The sequence below is a fragment of the Lepidochelys olivacea genome (assembly GCF_965140295.1).
Source record: "Lepidochelys olivacea isolate rLepOli2 genome assembly, chromosome: 8".
Classification (NCBI taxonomy): Eukaryota; Metazoa; Chordata; order Testudines; family Cheloniidae; genus Lepidochelys; species Lepidochelys olivacea.
In genome coordinates, this window is record NC_140418.1 from 98,681,990 (window position 1) to 98,705,474 (window position 23,485).

Here is a 23,485-nt window from a genome sequence, read left to right on the forward strand (position 1 = left end):
TCCCTGCGGGTGTGGGGAGAAAGTGAGAAAACATAGTGGAGACTCAGCCTTATAGCGAAACGATGAAGCATGTGAATGCCTAGTTGTAAAGATGGGGAAAGAATGAGGACATCACGCAATGTTTTAGGCTGAGTGGCAAAGTGACAAGGCCATTCTGTGAGGACCAGCACGGGTTTGTTTGTGGCCATGTAACCCTATCGGATTGTGAATTGCACTCCAAGGTTTTAATAACTCGAAATATGTTTCTTTTAGTAATCTTCGTGTAATTTATTGTGTAGATTCTTTCATAAAACGTGCACCACATGCTCCATCCTATTTAGGTGATTGATTTACAAATTATTTATGAACAAAAATTATAACATTGAAAATGAATGCACACAGCTCCATCTGTCAGAGAGGTTTTTAATCAAGAACACAGCAATGTGACAGCGAGTGTATAGTAAACACGTGATAAACAGTTTCTGGAAAAAAAATTTTTTGTTTTCAAACAATGGTTATTGATTCTGGGGGGTAAAACCTTTGCTGAAAAATTAAAATAATCTTAACTAAAGTATATTCCCCCTTTCAGTGCTATTTTGTTGATATTTGTAAATGTGTTCGTTTTACATTGATTTGATTCCATCTCTTTAATGCAGTTAAAATGTTTAGAATATTAAAAATAAAGCACTTAAACCTGCTGATCTGCCAGACGACTAACACCTATAACATGGTATAAAATGTTGACAGTAAACTCAGTCCGACAAGGTGCTGAGCATCGTCAGCGCCCATTGCATTCATGGAGGCAGAAGGCGCTCAGCGCCGCGCAGCATCGGACGGTACGTGACTGTGGGTCTCCGAAATGCTCCCAACCATATTCAAGCATTAAAATATTGTTAATTAAAATATTCAGGGTTGTGTTGTGTTTCACGTGCAAGCGATAATATAATGTTATGAGAAAAAACGTGATTCCCTCTAAATTCCATTGTATTCAAATATCCACGGTTTGTGAGATGCAACATAAGTAAAATGATTAATTAAAATAAAAAGTTTGGTGGAAAGCAAATATTTCTTAAATAGAGTCTACCTTCTCTTCGATTGTGGAGTGACCAGAAAACTGGGATCTCTCTGTTGGTATCACAGCCTTATTATACTCTTTCCTCTGACAATGGTTGTCTGCTGCTTGTTTTGAAACTAGGAAAGTGTATTGTTCCGTGCACAGAACAACCAAGCTTAGCTGTTTTAACCTCTGGCAAACAAATAAGCCACTTACATTGTTGCTGTTAATCAATTTCAGAAGCAGATTTGTGAAAGATTAAATACAGTGAAAAAGAAAAGTATAATCTCAATCTAGAAAGCAAATTACCTAGTTCTACAAGCTCTTATTAGTGTCCAAATGCAGCTATTTCCTGACACTTGTAGGGCCCCATCCTGCTGTCTTTACAGGCCAAACGTCCTTTAAATTCAAGCGTTGCCTGAACCACAGGCTACACCCTTTAATGTCCTGTTTTGTCAGAGACAGTGCTTAAAATTGTGAAGCATGATCTTGAGAAAAAATATCACAGTAAAACATTTTTTAAAAGTAAATGTCAGAAACATAAAGCATTTTAGCATATAGCTTGTTTAGAATTAGTGACCTAAAACAAACGAAGAAAGTGTACAAATATACACTGCAAGAACTAAGCAAAAGCGATCAACATGTGTCCATGTTGTGTCTCTTCTAGCATTGTGCGGATGGCAGGTGCAGGGCAATGCTGTTGGTGTGATTTGTAAATATATTCATTTGCTACACAGTCTACACCTTTTCAGTTTCACCAGACTTGCACTAGTTATTTAAAGAAGAAGAAGAAGAAAATAAGTTGTAATAAATGTTATTAAAAACAAGGGCTATACGCTTTGATGTCCAACTAAGAAGTTGTCCGTGTTTGATTTAATTCATGTCTGCCGCTTCTGCCCTTAAACTGCTGCCTTCCATTAGTTTAACTACATCGTTCCTCTTGTACAGCTTAGCCAAGTCGTAGGCAGTGTCTCCCTTCTTGTTCTGATGTTCCACCTTGCTTGCTGTATGCTTAATAAGGAATTCCACTACTGGGAGGTGGCCTTCTCTAGCTGCCAAGTGCAATGGCAGGTTTCCGTCATTATCCTCAATGTTAACATCAGCGTTAAACTCCAGTAAAGTCTGCAGCGTGTCCAGGAAACCCGCTCTGGCTGCATCATGAATTACAGCGAACCCTGTACTGTCTTTCAGATCAGGATTAGCACCTGTAATTAGCAACCTCCTGGCAATTTCAGGATTCCCAAGTTTCATCACCTAAAGAGGAAAAATAAGAGTTTAATACTCCAAATAATATTAGAACTACTCGTTTCACTCACTTGTTTGAGAATCTTCATTTTTCTATTTGAGCTTTGTCACTGTTGGAAACCTATTTTACCTATGCAGAGGAACCCTGGTACAAAATTGATGTAAGAGTAAACTTAACTTTCCAATTTCTACACTAGCCACAGTAAATTTACGAATAATTCTATTCTTTCAGTGAGAAATATATTTCTATCTCACAGGAGATTAATATCAAAATGAGCTAGTGTGGAATATTGAGGTTATCATGCTTTTTTATAATGTTGCCTTCTATCTCAACTTTTTCGTTGCTAAAATCTATATATAAATCTGTTTCATTTACCATAAATATTGAGAAACTTTAATTAACTTCTTTAAACTCATTAAGTATAAGATGGATGACTTTCTGAGGCTCTGATATTTATGCTTTCAGTAACACAAAATGTAGGATAAACTCTCCAGTAAGTGTTTAAATTGTCTCTTTCTTGTCATTAAATGTCAGTATGACCTTATAAATGTGCCGTAGTTCTATATATAAAGAAAATAATCCTTCAACGTTTTCTGCAAGATCTGTGCTTCATTGTGTGCTGCCCAAAATGGAGAACTTAAGAGAGATGACCTAAAGTTCACATAAGTTCTTGTAAAACAAACATTTTTATCTCATAGCTTCAGAATTTGTCTAAGCAATCTGTCAGTGTATGTTGTTAAAAATAACACTCCTAAGAAGAGCGATCAGTGTTCCTAATGATTCTTTTTGTTAAGTAAAACTTTATTTCTTTAACCTTGTCTGATCACATCATTAACCTATTATAACTGAGCACACGGACATCTCTGATTAGGGGTTTGAGTGGCTTGGCCTGACCCCAAAGTTCGCCAGAACTTCTGTCCCTTCAGTCTTTAAAAGAATGAAACAACATAGATCGTTTATAATTTTCCCATGTTACAGTCTATGTTTTTTCAAGACCTAGTATTCAACTACTCTAGCAAGGAGACAAATTTATTATCAACATCAGATAAGGGAAAAATACCTTCTTTACTTCTTTAGAAATTTTCAACCGATATCTTGAAAATCTTGCAAAGAAGCTTTCTTTTACTAGCATAAACAAGGATTACAGTTACACTAATGTCACCACAAATTACAAATTCTACAAGGCAGTTGTTGAAAGTCTGCTGTTATTGAAAAATAAATGTGTATTAGGCTTTGTGAAAACGGCACATATAAAATACATATTATTATAGGATAGGGTAGGGTTGGGATTGGGGAAAGGTTATCTGTGATAAGAGATAACTGAATGTTTCCTTTACATTACCTGCCATACCTTTCAATTCTGGATAGAGATTATAAGAGGTACGGCTATACCTCTGGAAAATAAGTGAGGGCATCCTCCTCTTTTCCCCCCCTTTTTTCTTATTGTTTGGTAAATCCTAGGCGTATCTGTTATTCTTTCGGGGAGCCCATCCTCGATTCCTTGCGCACCCTAAAACTTCAGTGTGATACAAAAGGTAATGCTCGTCGGATTTAGGATACAATTGTGGCGTCAAATATCAGTGATATTGTAATTTGGGGGCTGGGGTGTGTGGGGGGGGGGTAAGAGAGGTCTGTGGAACAAACCTGAAGGAGGTGAAACTCAATATCTGAGGCCTGCATGAGTACGTATCGTCAAAAAGAAAAAGTGCGGAGGAAAATATTTATAAGTAGATTAAATTAGCATAACTGCACACGAAAATACAATTTCACTTTCAGCCGGCTCAGTACCGAGTGAACCACATTGGAGACTGTTGATTGAAAATATTCTTGACCTCTGTCACCTACCCAGAGCATGTTTCAGGTTTATGCATACTGAAAATAAGTAGACAGACAACTCTGGTTTGATTGGTGTTATGGTTCACTAAATCGGTGATGATTAAGCTGCAATAAAAGTAGATATGATCAGATGTATGCTCATGTTTAAGATAGCTGGGTGCTATGCCACGGTGTAAAATATTTCCCAGTGTAAGTCTGTTGATCGCTATTTTTGTAAAGCCCTATATTTTACTGCAGCGCAACTGAATTTTTCAGCCTCATTTTAAGGATAAAAAATTTGGCAAAGCGTTTCCTGATTTCCTACAGAAGTTAGTGTGTGTGAGGTTTCGATACAAGGTCTTTCATTCTCTTATAAGGTGTCTGCAGTGTCACCCAATCCCCTGCCTATGTGATAATAGTAAAAATAGTGCAAGGATAATCGTATAGTTCTTGCGTTTAACTGAAACAGAAAAATAAGAATGATTATTGTGTTCAGACAAGAATTTCCTCTTTTCCAGATCCTGCATTTTGATTTTAAGCCAAAGACCCAGTAAGTGTCTGGATTTCAGTTGCAAACAACACAGTGCCTGAAAAGAACATTTCAGAAGTGAACAGTAGTTCGTATTTGAAAAGAGAAACAAGTTTTTAAAAGTGTGAACTTAAACAAAACAAAACTATGACTCTAGTTTCACATTTCCTTACACAGTGTACAGTATAAATAGCCACAGAATTTCACTCTAGTTAAAAATAGCCAGTTTCACGTTTTCATCTGTATTCTAACATTTTCGCCATCATTTTGATGATCTTAAGAGAAAAAAACTTTAATCGGTTCCAATATTTAGCGGTTGGATCGGTTCCAACTACTGCCTCTAAATCTAAATACTGAAAATTAGGACGTACAATCGTATGGCCTCCGAAGTGAAATCTTTTGAGTTCATCCACTAGTGTCCGGTTTGAAAATACTATTTTTATTCAGCCTTAATTATGAATGGGTAGGCAAGTGATTCAGACTGAACTCTAACTCCTTCGCCTAACTGTTGCTGTACCGCTAAAGGTACTCAGTGCCAGGGCAGCATGTTTCCACATGCAGAAAGGTCATTCGTCACAAACACCATACCGAGGAAAGTACCATCCACTCCAGAATAAATACTCGAGAAAATTCATGTATTTTTCTACCCTATGTTTTTTTTTTAAAAACAACACAAAACCTCAAATAATAATCCGTATGTGTTTACAATTCTTCTATGAAACAGTGCTCAGCTAGGATGGTTTCTTTTCATCTCGCCAACCTTTTCTTTGCCTTCCTTCCCCTTCCCCCAATAATAAAATTGGATGAAACTCGCAATCTATTTGATATTGAGGATGATCCCCGTTTAAAATAATGGTTTTTGGCCAGTTGTATTTCAAGTACGTCATTTTAGGGAGTTAGAGCCACTAAAGTTATAAAATATGGCAACCAACTAGGTTAAAACAAATACAGAAATTTTGTTACACCCGCCTATTTAGAACCTTGTCTTTCTGCAACGCGGGTCACGTAGGTAGCAGTGATGAAATATTTTCTCTCTCTCTGGATACCAACCTGCAGCGCAGTCCTCCCAAATCCATTTTGGGCATTGACGTTTACATTCGTTTGCAACAAATTAGTAAGTTGCACTAGGTCCCCCCTTGCAGCTGCGGACGCCAACTCGTTCCCCAAAGGCTCGGCCATTCTTTAGGGTGACTGACGATCGAAAAAAGGTGAGTTTGGGGGTTTTTTTAACCAGGCATGACATCGGAGACTGACAGAAGGACTGGGATGGTTAATCTTCTGGAGTAGACCTTGTAGTAAATACTCGTAAAAAACTGCTTGCCAAGAGCCCGCCCCTAAATTCACACGTGATTATTCAGCAAAACTGCAGCTCCACTTGAAAGAATATTTCTTTGCTTCTACACGTAGAGTAACTCACATTAAGGACTTGGGCCATTTTAAAGGGGAGCTATATTAATATATAATATCTTATATATGTTACAGATAACATATATACACATACCTAGGAGGCTAACTCAGACTGAAGAAGAAAACAACCCACCCTTATTCAAGTCGAGATTTGAGACTCAGCAGGAACAGCTTCGCCGAGAATTCTTCGTAAGCCGCATGCATCCACTATCGGTTGGGGTGCCCCCCTTCATCGCGGGCAGCTGCGTTTATTCCAAGCCAAGTATGCAAAAAAGGAAGAAGAAGAAGAAGAAAAAAAAAAGCCAGCCAAGGGGAGACAGCAGGAGGCTGATCCGCGGCACAGCTCACACGCTAGCTGCCTTCACCCGGACGGGTCTCGGTTTCAGCGAATCTTCCCCGGCGGAGAAGGCGCCCGGGGTCCCCAGCGGCTGCCGCCCCAGGCGCAGGCTCGGCGGCCCCCAGCAATGGTGGCTCGGTGCATTCAGAAGGGCGCCGGGTCCTGCGGCGGTCCGAGGGCGGCTGCATGCCGGTGCCAGCGCCTCCGCCAGGGCTCAGGGGCCGGAGGAGAAGCCCAGCGGCGGCGGCGGCGGCGGCGGCTCCATCGCACCGGCCGGGGCGATCTCCGAGGTCCACAGCGGCATCACGGCTGCAAGCCGCGGGGTGAGCCCTTCCCGCCTAGGGCTCGCCGTGCCGCAGCTCGGCCCCCTGGGCTCCGCCGGCCCTTCGGATCGCGGGGTCCCTCTTTCGCTCCCCGCAGCGAGCGGGCCGGGAACAGGGGCGGGAGGAGGCAGCGGGTCTCCGGGGCTGCGAGGTGACCCCGACCCCCCCCCTCCCCCGCCCCCGGAGCAGGGAAGCGCAGGTCCGGCTCTCCTGCGCCCAGCGGCGGCCGCGAACCGGCGGTGCCACCGTCCCAGCCCTGCCAAGCCGCCGCCGCCGCAGTGACAGCCGCGACTTTCCTCCTCGCCGGGCTCCGCCAGACCCGCCGCCGGCTGCCCGGCCAAGCGCGGCTTCCGTCGCCCCCCGACACCCGGCCGGTTTCTGCCGCTCTCCTTCCCCTTCCCCGGTTTTAACCTCATCAGCTTTTTTTGAAAAGAAAAAAAATTTGAGCGCTTTTTGAGTTGAAATACCCGCCCACCTTGTAACGGCAGAGATTTAAGGAGGCCCGGCGGAGTTGCTTTGCCGCCTCCAGGCGAGCAGGAAGGCCTGCGTCGGCGCACACCCTCCCCTTCGCCTTCACGCACCTCGCAGGCCCCAGCAGCCCCGGGCAGCGCGCTGAGCGGCTGTTTGCACGCTTAGCCTCTTGTTTCCCCTGTGGCATCCAAGGTTAAAATCATGCCCCAGAAGAACAACCCCCCTCCACCCCCCACCCCTCAGATTGCCTTGCAAGAGGGCCGCTGGTGAGGCCTAAAGAGGAGATTCCCCTTGACACAGCTGCAGGGCCAATCCCTAGGACCCCAGGGCTGTGGAAAGGTGTCTGTGGGCAGGCACCCCATGCTGTTCCTGCCACACTCTCTTGCTGTAATATCAGGGCACTAGTTAAGGACAGAGGTGCGTGTCCATAAGCAGCCTTCCAGTGGGCAGTCCATAGAAGGGTCACCGGGCCCGGTCCTTTTTCTCATTCAAGTAAATGTGGGACGTGCTACTGAAATCAATGAGAGCAGCATCGGGCCAACTTGAGTGTAGCGAGCATCCCGAAAGGAGGCAGTTTCCAGGTCCCCACACTAAGGCTTGCTCCCTAAAGACAAGGTCATGGCTAAAGGGTCAATGTCAGATGATTCTGACTGTGAACAGCGATAATCCAGGGCAGAAAGCTTTGCTTCTCTTGTCTCTAGCATCCTCGAAAAACTGAAAACTGCCATGTTCAGTGAAAAATACACATGGCTATAATGGAAGAAATGCGGGATCCACTTGTATGTCAAAGGAGAAGGAAGTAGCGATGAGTGGGAGTGAGGATTTTATTGCCAGAGGTGACTAAAATCATTTGAATTGTAAACGGTTTTAAATACTGAATTGCTCCAAAATCAGTGAGCCTTGGAAGCCTGAATTCCACACAGGTCATCGCTCTGAAAAGTATGCTGTACTTCGCATCAGATTCAGGACTCCCATATAAGTATACCGAATACGTTCTTTTGATAAATACTCTGTCAATCTATTTTCCATGCGTAAGCAAAACGTTCATTTTAATACACACTCTGGCTAACTCAATGAGATGTTAAATGGAGCTGTTTAGAAACAATACCAGATAATTAAAGGAGCCGATCCTGCACTCACTTCTAGGCAAAACTCCCATTGACAACAATGGAAGTTTTGTATGCGTAGGCAGCGCAAATGCGGGGCCTGATTTAAGAAACCTAATGCTAGAAATATAATTTGTTTTTAAAGGTTTGAAATGTAGGCAGTCAAAAAGCAAGTTAAAAGTAGTTAGAAGTACTGCTTAGGCATCTGAGTCTCCTGGCAAAGTTCTGTGGCTTCACAGCCACATTTTCCTATTTTGAAAATGTTTTTCTTTTCTCTGTTTTGTGAAAAAATGACACAAGCAACAAGGGAAGCTGATGAACGGGCTGATACAGTGAATAGCACAGGAAATAGTGAAACTGACTATCCTCACATTGTTGTCAAATGCACAAAGCAAACAAGATGAAAAAAGCACATACTTTTACAAATTCTGTTATAACAAACCTAGCTGTTATAAGTAACAATAGGGAGTAACAGTTTTCTAGGCAGAAGTGTGATATTTTAACTACCTTCAAAGTTAATTCCAGAAATGTATGTTTTCAATAACACTGCTTTTCTGAAAACAGGCATTATATTACAATATTATTTAGGAGACGGTGTTTCATTCGGTAGCTTGCAAATACATTCTGCGCTGACTTACACCTAGTTCAAGTCTATTAACTTTAATTGAATGATATGTAGGTTAAGTCATTGCAGAAATTGACCCATAAATACGATATTCTTTTACTAATCTTTGTATACGACACTTAAGAAGAATCCTTCTTTTGTTAATAATTTCAGCTCACAGAAGTGACTGGTCATCGTCACAAAAATAGTTTACTTTGAGACACTGAAGGCCTCTCTTTTTTTTCAGCTTAAATTGACCAGGCAGAAAAGTAGCATCATACCACCTGCTGCCTTTTATGTCCTTTTAAAATGTCTGTAGGAAGGAGCACGTTGTTTTTAATTAATCACTGTTAACAATTACAAAGAGACATATCTTATAAAATAGAAAGAGCTGTAACAGCGTCCAACACAACAGTAAAAACAAAAACAACCACCCCAAACCCTCTGCAGACAGATATAATCATCGGACATCACACGGGAGAACTGCAAACATGTACCCACCTGACTTCCCTACCTTCCAAGTACCATTTATAATTTATCCAGTATGTATAGGAAACACCCAGTTTGGGAGTATTTAAGAGTTGTGAGGGGAATAAACGAAGTTATTTATATTATTGTAATCTGGACTGCAACGTAGGTTTAGCATTTTTCGTCTTCTTATCATTTTGGTCCCGATCCTGCTACTTATTTAGCTTAAGATGGATACTTTTCGCTTAAAATATTGCTTTGATAAGCACCAGGTAACTAACCTTTGACTACAGCTGATGGACGTGAGTAATATTGCAGCGCTATTTACTAAACTACAGTTTTAAATTGCTGACAGAAAATAGCTGGCTTTAATCCAATTTACAAAACTTGCCTTTCAGCCTTTATTATAGTTACTCTGTAGTAATATGTGGGTAGATTGGTTTATAGTTGAGTATATACGGTCTCTGGTATCGAAGCACATAGTGTGTATAGTACAGACTTGTCTGTAATGTCAAGCAGTGGAAAAAGGAGATAGTGTGACAGTAATAGCTGTGTCATCTATACATTCTGTAAAGTTAAACCAGAAGGATTAAACTAACAAGGTGTAGTAAATCTCTACTGCAAAACCAGTCAACGTGAATTGGAACAGGAGTAGGACAAAGTGGAATATCCAGTTTGAATGACATATTTTGCTTTCCATCCCAAGTAGGGCTTTGATATTGTTATAGTTCACCTTGACATTCTAAAACGATTGTCTAGTCATATGAAACAAACCAAATGCATCATAAAGATCACAGTTCTTATTAGCATCTAGCAATGTGCCTTAATAATTCTATCTCCTGCTATCTTACTGCTTTGTTGTGGGCAAATGGTCTAACCTGCAGACAGATACAATTAAACTTTTCGATGTTCGTCTGCAGCTTGTAACTTGCATGTAATGTTTATTTCCCTAAATCACCCTCCCTTTCTTTAATGGCTTCCATTGTGACTTATTCTTTCTCTATTTTCCCCTCCCCCCTCCTCCCTTTTAGTATCAGTCCTGCCATTATTTTTCTGATGATCAGCAGAAAGCCCATATATTCTGAACAGGCTTGTATATATCGTCTTACAAACGCGAAAATAAAATCATTCAAGAACTAACTTTATGTATCTTAAAATAGAAAAGAATATCTAGAATCGCAAATATGTTGTAATGTAGATCTTGTCCATCGTGTAATGTTAGGAAGGCTGTGTGACTGATTCTGTGTTTGACCTTAGGTGGCAGCGAAGTAACTAGAAATTATGCAGGGGGTGGAATAAAACAAATTGGATTAATTAGCCAGTTAAAGAGTCAAACTGTGTATATAGCCAGAGGAGAGATGGAAAACATTAGGGGACATATATTGACAAACAACAAAGAACGTTGAAAACTAGGACTTGCATAAATATTATGAAACAAGTTTAGTGATTATATGTGATGGAGCTGAGACCTAAAGTGCTGTTGTGGGAAACCTAAGAGTAAAGGGCGGGCTATTATGCATATTAACATCTGTTGGGTCATAAACCTATGAAACCTATGTCAAATTGGTTGTTTCCCATATGAGAGGAGTTACAAGGACTGAGAAATTAATCTTGCACACCTAGCCATCCCTTTTCTTTTTTTCTCATTAAAAGGAAGTCACTGTTTGCCCAGTGTATAAAAAAATCATGTACTGTCAAAGGAAAATGAAATTATGTTTAAGGAACAATTAATCTGGCTTGGAGCTGAATCACTGTATTTATATATGTCACAATGAAAGCACCTGTTTTGTTTATCAGTGACAATCTGTTTATATACAAAGCAACCAGATACTATGGTACAGAAAGGCACAACTGTCTCAGTGCTGCATTAATCATAACCACAACAGATATAGCTAAAACACTTCTATGGGTGTTCTCTTTGAGAGAGGCATTTCTATGTAGGAGTGTATTTGGAGGGAGAAATGGTATCTGGCTTAGGCCTCAATGGGACAATAATGATTTGACGTTTCATCCTGTGATTCATAGCTCCACTGAGTTACACCTTAATTCAGGCACACACAGTAGTTTACAACATAAAAACACCTAGGTCTTTGTCATGCTAGATGGGAACAGGTAATCCAGGTCAAACTGGTGATTGCCAGAAAATACGGTATAAAGAAATACCCTAATCACCCTACCGATGAACAATTGTTTCAAACCTGAAATAACATTCGTCATTAATATAGAGCTGTGTCAAAATGCCAAGCAGAATTAATGAAGTTAAAATAAATCAAGATATTAATTCTCATTGAAAAATAAAGCAGTCATTCATAACCGGGGGAGCTACTTCAAAGGGGGCTTTTAACCCTCAAATGACACTGAGAGAGAAGACGGTGAGGTAATAGCTTTTATTGGACCAGCTGAGAGAGACAAGCTTCGGAGTCTTCAGGTCTGGGAAAGGTCCTCGGAGCGTCACAGCTCAGTACAAGACTGAACAGACGCTGAACTATCTGTATCATCTTGTATTTAGCGGTCACCCTATCAGTACCTTTCCCAGAGCTGAAGACAAGCTCAGTGGGGCTCCGAAGCTTGTCTCTCTCACCTACAGAAGCGAGTCCAAGGAAAGCTATTACCTCATCCCCCTTCTCTCGCTATAAGCCTGGCACCCACAGGGCTACCCCAACCCTGCATGCTGAGACTCAGGACTGTAGGGCGACGTTTCCTTGTGCAACGAGGCCGACCATGACCTCAGGGAAGGCCTAAACGTGAGCCAAGTGCCCCCTAGACCTGCCAGGCTTTATTCCCTGGGTTGCAGGGAGCGACTCCCTCCTTTGTGATCGTGGCTGGTTTCGAGGCCGGTTCTAAACGCCCCGTGGCGCGGCACGATTTTGCGGTGTGCGTTTTGCAACGAGAGCCCCTTGCAATCAACCCCCTCCCAGCGGCGCGGCGCGGAGCCGGGCCACCGTCGCAGCGTTCTCCGGCCCGCGGAGCGCCGCGCCCGGCGCCGCTCCCGCAACGCCCGCGCCCGGGGGCCCCGCTTTCCCCGGCCCGGCAGCGGCGCCAGGGCTTGGCGCAGCCTCCGCGCGCTGCCGGAAAGACACAAGCCCGCTCCCTCCCCCCCGCCCCCGGCTTTTCTCCTCGCCGGCGCTTGACAGAAGGGTCACGTGGCAGCCGCAAAGCGCCTCTTTGCGACCTCAATGACAGGCAAAATGTGCGACAGACGCTTTGCGAGCCAGGGAGGAAGCAGCGCTGCCTCCTCCTCTCTGTGGCACGGCAGCGGAGGGCGCCGCTCGGAGGGGCCGGCTGCCCCCCTGCCCCTTCCGCGCCGAGCTCCCCCCCTTCCCGCAGGCGCACGCCGGGGACCCCTCCCGTTCTCCGACGCCGGAGCGAGCCTGAGGAGCGGCCCCAGGAGCGGGGGAGCAGCAGGGGGATTGTCTCGGCTCGGAGCTCCCATGAGCTCTTAGCCTCCCCGCCCCGGTCCCCAGCAGCAGCAGGCTCCAGGTGCACAGTGCAGACAAGAGCCGGGGACCCGGCCGGCTGCAATGGCGTCCAACATGGACCGAGAAATGATCCTGGCAGATTTTCAGGTACGTTTCAACCCCCGCCCCCCCCCCAGCCTCTCAGTCCCCCTCGCCCCTCTTTCTCCTAATTTCTGTGCCGCCCCCTCTTCGTGCCGGGGTTCGGCTCTGCGGGCGTGGGGCCCCCCGCCCCCCTCAGCTGTTCGCTCGTTTGTTTTACCCTGGTCAGCCTGCCCTGCTCTCCGAACTCGCGGCGTGAGCCTGAGCCGCCTTTGAAACACGCGCAGACCGTTTCTAAAGGCACCTTCATCCCTGCCCCCCTTCCCAAACCTTCAGACAAGCCATAGCCTCGCTCGCCCACTCCAGGCAAAATCCTGGAAGATACAAAACTCATTTCTTCTCCCCATGGTCACTGTGTGTAACCTCTTAGCTGTCAATAGGCCACTTGCTGTGCTGGAGATGGGTGCTCATCTCCATCATAAAGTAAACATCAAGCGCACTGGGACCATGGCTGCCTCCACCTGTGATAGCTTGATTGAGTTTTTTTTTTTTAAATAAGAATGACGAAATATATATATTTGTAAAGAGAGAAACATTCACTGGGAAGTCTTTCACCATGCAAGGAAGTTTAAAAAAAAAATCCCCAGAATACCTTAATTTCAATCCCAAAGCTAGTGTTTCCAATTGAAAGTGATATTTAACAGGTTTGTGGGTATTTAGTTAATCAGTTCAGTGTAGTAGCTTGGTAGCTTTATTTTTCTATAATGTTTCCTCATGAACAAGTTAAACAGGCATTTACTTCTCTCCCTTCTTTTAAAGGATACAATAAACTGAAATTAGTTCTGAGGGTGTGTGTATGTGTGAAACAACTTGGAAAAGTGTCTTTCATTGTCTTGCATGTATTTGTTTCATGTATGTGGTGTTTTTTGTTTTTAATCTTAAGCCATGTCTATTGTTTGGTGCATGGGAAGACCTTAAATTAGCTCCCAGGATTGGGGCCTAGGCCTATTTACCTCTAAATTTCAAAAGATTGAGCAATTCACTAGGAACATAGCTTCATTTGGTGATTATATCTATTATTTATTTTAAAAAAGCTTTTTTTTTACCTCTTCTTTTTGAGCGTGTGTATACATGTATGTAAACACACATTCATAAAGATATTCCTTAATAAGAATTATTCGATCATAACAAATACAATTTAATGTCTCTTCAAAAAATATTCTCCTCTGCTGAGGTGCCTACAAAAAAACTTGATAACGAATAGGCTGCTGGTGTCATGCTGACCAATTCTGTCTCACTGTTCCCTTGTACTCCTCTGTCTGTCTCTTATTTTATACTGAGTCTCTGCCCCAAAGAGTTTACAATCTATCTTTTTGTTCTCTGTTTGTACAGTGCCTAGCACAATGAGACCCTGGTCCTGGGGTAGGACTCCTAGTTGCTATGGTGGTAATAACTATACGAGTAAGCAATCTATGATTGTTTATTGCTGTGACAGGTTGGGTCATGTTTTTGACAGGAATGATGGGTGGATATTTTCCTTTTGTAGGACTTTGAGTATGTGACATTGATACTTGTTTGTCTACTTTGAAATTTTAATAGCTCTACAGGCAACCTACATTTTTTTGATATTTGGAGTGAATAGTACTGTGTAAGGAATAACATACCCCAATTATAAGGAGTACTTGTGGCACCTTAGAGACTAACCAATTTATTTGAGCATAAGCTTTCGTGAGCTGCAGCTCACTTCATCAGATGCATACTGTGGAAACTGCAGAAGTCATTATATACACAGAGACCATGAAACAATACCTCTTCCCACCCCACTCTCCTGCTGGTAATAGCTTATCTAAAGTGATCACTCTCCTTACAATGTGTATGATAATCAAGGTGGGCCATTTCCAGCATAAATCCAAGTTTAACCAGAACGTCTGGGGGCCCCCAATCTGAAGCAAATACTCACCAACAACCACATACCACACAACAGAACCACTAACCCAGGAACCTATACTTGCAACAAAGCCTGTTGCCAACTGTGCCCACATATCTATTCAGGGGACACCATCACAGGGCCTAATAACATCAGCCACACTATCAGAGGCTTGTTCACCTGCACATCCACCAATGTGATATATGCCATCATGTGCCAGCAATGCCCCTCTGCCATGTACATTGGTCAAACTGGACAGTCTCTACGTAAAAGAATAAATGGACACAAATCAGATGTCAAGAATTATAACATTCATAAACCAGTCGGAGAACACTTCAATCTCTCTGGTCACGCAATTACAGACATGAAGGTCGCTATCTTAAAACAAAAAAAACTTCAAATGCAGAGTCCAGCGAGAAACTGCTGAATTGGAATTCATTTGCAAATTGGATACAGTTAACTGAGGCTTGAATAGAGACTGGGAGTGGCTAAGTCATTATGCAAGGTAGCCTATTTCCCCTTGTTTTTTCCTACCCCCCACTGCTGACATTCTGGTTAAACTTGGATTTATGCTGGAAATGGCCCACCTTGATTATCATACACATTGTAAGGAGAGTGATCACTTTAGATAAGCTATTACCAGCAGGAGAGTGGGGTGGGAAGAGGTATTGTTTCATGGTCTCTGTGTATATAATGTCTTCTGCAGTTTCCACAGTATGCATCCGATGAAGTGAGCTGTAGCTCACAAAAGCTTATGCTCAAATAAATTGGTTAGTCTCTAAGGTGCCACAAGTACTCCTTTTCTTTTTGCGAATACAGACTAACACGGCTGTTACTCTGATACCCCAATTATATGTCATTAAGCTATAATTCCTTCAAAGGGTTCTGGTAACCCCACATACAACAGAAAATGAGTTTGAGCTCCAGGCCTGCAATCATATCCATGTAGGCAGAAACTGGCAGGACCTAACTGATGTTGCTGGAACTCCATGCTACTGCGAGGATCATGTGCATGAATCCAACTGCAGGATTGGGGCCTTGGTTTGTGCATCTTACCAGAGTCCTGAAACAGAACGCTTAATTCATATACACTTTGCAGATTGATTTTAATAATACTACTTTGCACTTATATAGCACCTCTTTTTTGGAGGATCTTAAAGCTCTTAATAAAGGTGTGCTGAATAACTGCAGTGATGGGTACCCTTATAAATGTACAGATAAAGGCAAGAAAGTATTACCTCAGTTTTAGAAATGGGGAAACTGAGGTACTGAGCAATTAAGCGGTACTTCAAATGAAACCTAATGAATGAATGGTAGAGCTGAGGCCAGAATCCAGATCTCCAGGTAAGACTATATCTCATAATGCCTTTTTTTTTTTTTTTTAAATCACCCTTTCTTCGCCAGCCTCTCACTTGTCTTTTATATTTCAGTAGCCACGTATTGTGTTTCTGGCCCTCTTTTAATTTTTCCTGCTTCCCATGGCATGATACTGTTTACATTAGTTAAAGGGACATTGTCAATAATTTTTATGCCCAATTTGACCTGTATCTCTAAAATGCTATGAATTGGTGAGACAGCTTTGTTCTAAATATCTAGTGTTGATTTAAATTTGCCAGTCATTCACCAACAACTTAATAAAAAACAAAACAGAAGCCATTTTGGTGGGGGGGGGATTCACCAAAATAATCTTGTATGCTGTCTATGCTATATTTTCTGTTTTTTAACTAACACATATTGTTCTCATCCTTGAGAATAGTGGTGCAAGATATTTTGTTATAATACATTATATACACTGGAAACTATTAAACAAAACAATTATTTTCAATTTTGTTCAATTAGTGTTTGCTAAATGGGAAAGGATAAAATTGGGAGGGGACTTTTGTTTTTCAAACCTCTTTAAAAAATTACCAAGCAAAGGCCACTATCATAATTATTTTTAACATGGCAAGCGCTCCCATCACCACAAAAATTCTCCATTGGATTCAGAAATTTTTATCATTGGGTGTTTTCGTTAGACACTTAGGGCATGATCCTGCTCCACTGAAGTCAATGGGAGTTGTGTTGTTGACTTCAATGGGAAGAGCACCTGATATTTACCATTTAATTTTCCATTTGACTATGGTTGTTCTAACTACTTTTGTATTCTACAGCACTAGAAAGAAAACATCTTGAGTTTTTTGTATTCTTTTGGTTACCTGATTGTGAGATTTACATGTGGTTAGATTAAGAATTGATACCAGTAGCTAAGAATAGGACTACTCAAATAGTTTTAGAAGGCACATGTTATGAAGAGAAAGTATCTGAACTTGTAATTCTCTAAGAAGATATAAATGAGGTTATTTGTACACCACAAGTTGCATTAAGGTATCCTTTTCATTCAAACAGGTTGCATAAGCATCCTGCCTAACCTGCTACTTTTAGGCCCTGTTCCTGCAAAGACTAAGTATATGCTTAACTTTGTGTGCTGTGAGTAGTACCACTGACTTCAGTGGGATTATGTATGGTAGTAAATTTAAGTATGTACCAGCTTTCATTACTGTCATAAATGCAATTCAGACTTTCTTCATTCAGTATGTGACTGGAACATGGGGCAAACGGCAAAAAGTTAGCACTTGAAGTAGGTATCATAAATTCATTAAAGAGGGAATTGGATGTGCATTGCTAAAGGAGCTAATACAGGGCATATCTCCAGTTCATGTGGGAAATGGAAAATATTATTTTAAATTGCCTAACACAACAGGACTTTGATCTATGGCTGGGTTACCTAAAGAGCTACAACAACACAAATAATATAACTTAGAGGCTTCAATCAGAATCAGGATGCCCCATATAAACACAGAGTAAAAGCTGGTCCCTCTTCTGAAGAGTTTATAGTTTAATTAAGAACTTACAATCAAATTTAAAAAGGAATGTCCTGAATTTAAAAGCACAGGTGCTGGTGGGTAATATGGTTCTCTCGGTATTCAATACAGTAACTCCTCGCTTAACGTTGTAGTTATGTTCCTGAAAAAATGTGATTTTAAGCGAAACGATGTTAAGTGAATCCAGTTTCCCCATAAGAATTAATGTAAGTAGGAGGGGTTAGGTTCCAGGGAAAACAAACAATTTAATACTGGTACACAGCGATGATGGTTGTGAAGCTTGGTTGAAGTGGTGAGGTCAGAGGGTGGGATATTTCCCAGGTGATGCCTTACTGCTAAATGATGAACTAGCAATTGGTTGACCCCTTAAGGGTTAACTCGTTGTTAACGTTACCCCACACTCTACAAGGCAGCAAGAATGGAGGGAGGGGAGACATCATGGCAGACAGAGACACACACCCTGTGTGTGCGCATTTCTCCTTTGCGTACGCTGACCCCACTCTTAAGTACACTGCCTTTTAAAGTTAATCAGCAAGCTGAGACTGCAGCTGCTGCCAGGAAGCTCCCTCTGTCCTGAGCCCTGTCATGTGTCCCCCCTGCTCTATGGAGGATTGGGTAAGCAGGGTGTAGGAGCAGGGGGGAGGGGGACACCCTGACATTAGTTCCCCCAGGACAGCAAGCAGGAGGATCTGGAGAGCAGCTTCAAGGCAGAGGGTAGGAGCAGCACATGGCAGTCAGGGGAGGGACAGCTGAAGTGCTGGCAATTGGTAGCCTGATGGGCGACTGCTGTACGGGGAACGGGGAGCTGATGGGGAGGGCTGCCGGTCCATCCTGGTTCTAAGCCCCTACCAGCTAGCTGCAATGGGCTGCTCTTCCTGCAAGCAGTGGACAAAGCAGGTGGCTGCCAAACGATGTTATAAGGGAGCATTGCACAACTTTAAATGAGCATGTTCCCTAATTGATCAGCAATGAAACAACATTAACCGGGATGACTTTAAGTGAGGAGTTACTGTATTTCTGTGTAACAGCTTTATTCAGCAAAAAAAATAGGCCTGCCATTTTGGCCCCAGAGATCGTTCTTCTAGGTTTCCATGGGTAGGATGTTGCATAGCATTAGTGTGATCTAAGAAGCAAACATTCTGAACCTCTTGTGGAGCTCAGATACTGACTCTGTTTGCAAGTAGGTGAGTGGCACAAATGCATACCTTTTCCTGTTGATGATCTCTGAAATTTGGGGTCTAGAAAGAATTGCTCCAAAGGCTCACTGGCCAATTTTAGTTTAATTTAAGTTGAAAAATTCCCACTGACTTCAGTGTAACCAAAGCTAGGTCTATACTACAAACTTTTGCCGGCATGGCTCTGTCCGTCAAGGGTGTGAAGAGATGTGATCCTTGACCAACATAGCTGTCCCAGCAAAAGCCCCTGATGTAGGCATACTTATATTGGCAAAACTGTGATCTCACTTGTGTAATTTATTTTGCTTGGAGGGAGGTGGGGGGTGGCTATTAGTGTTCTGTTCATATGGTATACTAGTATAGCTACACCAATAAAGCACTGGTAATGTAGACCTGACCCAGGACTTAACTGTTGTCTTTTTTTTAATTGTTTTTAAATGTTCCCTGGAGAATTGTTGGACTTGCAAGTTAGTACTAGGTGGTTCTATGCTATGTGATCTACTACCATGTGGTGATGTGGGAGGAGGGCATTGATGGACCTGAGGTTTCTTGTTGTCTCTCTTCTTGACTGAAGTAAGATGTTGCGAGAACACTGCTATTTACATATAGCATAGGAGGATTTCAGATTGTGTTTGATTAAACCCCTGAAAACTATTACACTTGATAGTTTTCTACATTTTAAAAAAAATTATTCTGTGTTCACTGTGCAAACTGTGTAGTAGTGACAAATTGATATGGAAGTTTTCTTCCATATGTGGTTTGATTGTAGGGAGCAGCTGGTGTTACCTGTGTTCCACACAGCTTGAGGTTCATATATAGAACCAATATACTTGAAGTCTCTGTGTACTTTTTGCTCTCTATGAAAAGATGTGGTGTAACAACTGGTAGAACTAGGCCCAGTGTAATTGAGCAAATCTTAAAAGATCCTTTTGCCCATCATGAGTAAGAAATTATTTTGGGAAAGTACTCTCAACTTCTGCAGAATCTAAGCTCTCATCTATTACTAAAAAAAATAAAATACAATTCTAGTCCTTATAGTTGCAAAGATAAATATCCAAAGGTGAATCACGTGTAACTGACGCAGTGCTTACATCCAAAATCTACAGACAAGACAAATCCAGTGCTTCTGTTGCTGTTCATAAACTTTTCTCAAGCTTCATAATTTTATCAGTTTCACCGCAGCTATTCAGAACTGCAGACATCAGTGAAAGTGTTAGGTAAATTTCACTTTGCTGCTGCTTGAAAAAGCTTAAATAAAGTTGGAATAGCAGAAATACACTCTCTCCTATGTCAGCAGATGAAAGGCTCTTGGATGGCGGTTGAGCATCAGAAATCCAAAACCTATCCTCATAGCACCCAGGACATTGCAGGGCATGAATGGGAAGCATGCAGAGAGAATGCTTCTCCTCCCTACCAGCAGTTGGAAGGGATGGGTGTCTTCAAATTTGTTGGGTTCCTATTAGCTGGAGGCTGATATGTAAAACAAAAGGTTGAGTGAATCCTGCTGGAATTGGAACCTGCAGTTCCAAGGATGCTAGGTACTTAAAATATCATCTAGATAAACATGATACTTAGATAACTAAACCGTTTCTTTTGGGTCTTGGTATAATTATGTAAGGACAAATAGTATGTTTATGTAATTTAACTACAACCCACATTATTAGTTTCCTTCTGGGATTATTAAAAATAAAATCAGAGAACCTTTTCTTGTTTTACTAGTAAGTCCACACACACTGTATCACACTGAAGTTATAACTGAGAAAGTAAATTTGTTTTCAAAACAGTGTTTTCAGTTTAAAAGAAGACTAGATGCTGGCTTTTGAATTTTTTTGTTTATTTTTAATTAGCTCTCCATGTATTGATGCATTGGGCCAGATTCTGTTACAGTCACGCTATCATCAATGCAGGAATCTGGGGCAGAGGAAAGGTGGGAAGAGATGGCTTTAAGCCATTTTATGCACCTTCTGTATTTTGGCACCAGCCTTTGGTATAAATTTGGGCTACCTCAGGGCTGTTGTAACGTAAATTTAGCTGAAACAGCCTCCTATATCAAAAGTGTATATCTGGAGTGTAGTGTACTCCAGACATACTCCCTCCTACTCCTACCGTGCTGCTTATGTTAAGTACTTTCCAGCCCCCATCAGCTACAGCCCTGCAGAAGAAACTTTCCACCAAGGACACTGAAGACCTAGTAGAATTGGCGTCCTTAGTTTTCCTTCATGAGAGGAAGGATGGTCTTATGTTTAATACATTACAAGGACTAAGGATATCTGGATTCAATTCCTGTCTCTGCTGCAGACTTTCTGTGTAATGTTTGGCAAGTCACCTAATCTTTCTGCACCTCAGTTAAACTGTGAAGTGGGAGTAATGTTTCTTTACTTCCAGGGGATATTGTGAATATAAATTCATTAACATTTGTGACGTGCTCAGGTACTAGGCATTGAGAGCAATAGAAGTACCTAAGTACATTTTCTCCAGTGAGGATATTGAAAAACAGAAAGGTCCCAGGAATTTTCTCTCTACATCTAGCAAAGAGTCAAAAAGCTGCTTACCATGCATGAAGATGTCTTGGAGATGACAAATCCACGAAGACCTTTTTCTTGTCATTGTGCAGACGTTTCTCTTGTCCAGCTCCCATTTTTGCCTTTCTTTTCCATGTTTTTGTGTATTCCCACAAGAGGGAGTTCTTTGAATTTCCTGTCACCCTACTCTTGGAAGGGGAGCCAGAGTATGAGAGGAGAGACTTCAAGATGCATGATGAGACCAATCTTCCTCAGCAGGACCTATACAATAAAATATGTGTTCTCTGTAATAGTCATTCCCTGAAATCTCAACCATCTATACACAAGCCAGACTACTCATATTTTTGATTCCTACAGCAACTGTAAGATAGCCCTCCCTAATAATAATAATTAATATAATAATACGCAGAGCTTCTCATCCTTACCTCAAAGGAGGATCATTATTCATTACCTTCATTTTACAATATGTTCTATAGCTATCTGTGATAACTATGCTGCCTCAGTATATACAGACAGTATATACAGTATGGTTGAATTAGTTACTGTAGAATCATAACTGCTGATTCTTTCTTTCCTAATTTTTATGTGCATGAAAACTTTCTAGCCACAATAGTGCATGAATGTAGTGTGGTGTGTTTCTCTTGTGACTTACTATCCATTATTTTTTCAGTCAGTTGGGGCAAGAGTTTGCTATCTAAACCTTCGCTCTAGTTGGGGTGTGTGTGTGTGTGTGTACACACACACACACATACACACAAATGTCTCTTCAAATGATTTTTCCCTCCAAAATTTTGCAGTTGTCAGGGTTTAGAGTTTAGCATTCTAACAATTGCCCACAAAACTCCAGTTTTGGTAAAAGGGACAACTTGTAAGTCACGCTTGTCTGAAAACTTTGAATCTAGTGTTGCTACAAGTGACTACTATATTTCTTTCAGTTATAGTAATATTAGGTAACTCCCTCCTTCCATTTTTCAGTTTTTGTGCATTTGAGAGCACTTCATGCATAGTTTTACTGTTTGCCCCATAAAATCAGATTCTCCCTTGTTGAAAAGATCATTTAAAAATGAACAGCAGAGTTGGAAAAATCCTTATACATTTTTAAAAAAACACCTGGAGCAAATAAAATGCAGAGCATAGTATTTAAAGGGTGTGCTATCAGAAGCCAGACTTTTCCTTTTTTAAAATCAATTTAACCCCACACAGACAAGCTATTTAAAGTGTTTTTGTAAGGATTTCAGGGATGATAGTACAGATTACATTTTGTCTATGGATGGAAAAAAAATTGATTTCTAATTAATTAAATTCTAATTAGTTCCTGTTTTGTATAAAGATTATTTTTAAGGTTAGAAGCTACAGCACAAGCTTAGAACTTCTGAAAAGAAAGAACTGTAGACAACCTTAAAGTACTGAAATTTATACTTATGAGTCTAATGTATATAATAGCTTTTCTTTCCCTGCTTACTGCTTCAACCCTACATTTTACAGCTCTGGTGCTGCTAGGGAGCAGGAACAGCATTGGGACTGGTAACTGAACACTTTGGTTTGCAACACAAATGTTTTTGTTGATATAATTAGCACTAGAAATGAAATATGAAGAGCGACTACAAAAGCATATTGTATGCTTAATGTTCTTTGGCTTGGTTATTGTGATTGTCACTGTCTGCTCCCAAAACCTTGCTTGTATTATCTTTTTGTTTTTCATGCTTTTCTGAAGAACCAACACTTAATTTGTTTAGATACTTTCATGTTCAGCTGAAGTCCTAAAGCTCATGTACTTCAGAAAAAATTTAGTTTGATTTACTTGTAACCTCTCTGGTCTTTAGTCAGGATATGAATTAAAAGACAGAACCAGAAGACTAACAAATTGGAGAAGATTGAGAGTAAGAATGGTGTCCTTTTTAGAAACCTGAACAGTTGGAATGCTAATCTGTTACTGGTTTCAGGGTAGTAGCCGTGTTAGTCTGTATTCGCAAAAAGAAAAGGAGGACTTGTGGCACCTTAGAGACTAACCAATTTATTTGAGCATAAGCTTTTGTGAGCACCCGATGAAGTGAGCTGTAGCTCACGAAAGCTTATGCTCAAATAAATTTTTTAGTTTCTAAGGTGCCACAAGTGCTCCTTTTCTTTTTGTTAATCTGTTACTGTAACAACAACTTTGACTATT

General features: G+C 41.4%; 2 protein-coding genes across 4 annotated transcripts in view; one reads left to right on the forward strand and one right to left on the reverse strand.

Moving 5' to 3' along the window:
* Positions 1-260: 260 nt before the first annotated feature.
* On the reverse strand, positions 261-6,982 carry CDKN2C (cyclin dependent kinase inhibitor 2C). Of its 3 annotated transcripts, none has more exons than XM_084636155.1 (2): positions 5,674-6,100; positions 261-2,287 (listed from the first exon to the last, which is right to left on the reverse strand). In XM_084636155.1, the coding sequence occupies exons 1-2, from the start codon at positions 5,800-5,802 to the stop codon at positions 1,907-1,909; spliced, it is 510 nt and encodes a 169-aa protein (XP_084492281.1). In that variant the 5' UTR covers positions 5,803-6,100; the 3' UTR covers positions 261-1,906. The 3 variants fall into 3 exon arrangements, 1 of the variants encoding a protein (XP_084492281.1); XR_014712609.1 differs by lacking the exon at positions 5,674-6,100 and adding an exon at positions 6,164-6,982 and having other exon boundaries at positions 2,156-2,287; XR_014712610.1 differs by lacking the exon at positions 5,674-6,100 and adding an exon at positions 6,125-6,248 and having other exon boundaries at positions 2,200-2,287.
* A 5,546-nt stretch (positions 6,983-12,528) lies between these two features.
* Positions 12,529-23,485, forward strand: part of FAF1 (Fas associated factor 1) — a 305,800-nt gene continuing 294,843 nt past the window's right edge. Inside the window, exon 1 of the mRNA XM_084638066.1 lies at positions 12,529-12,905. Within this exon, the coding sequence (XP_084494192.1) occupies positions 12,861-12,905 (45 nt within the window). The 5' untranslated portion in view covers positions 12,529-12,860. The remainder of the gene's footprint in view (positions 12,906-23,485) is intronic.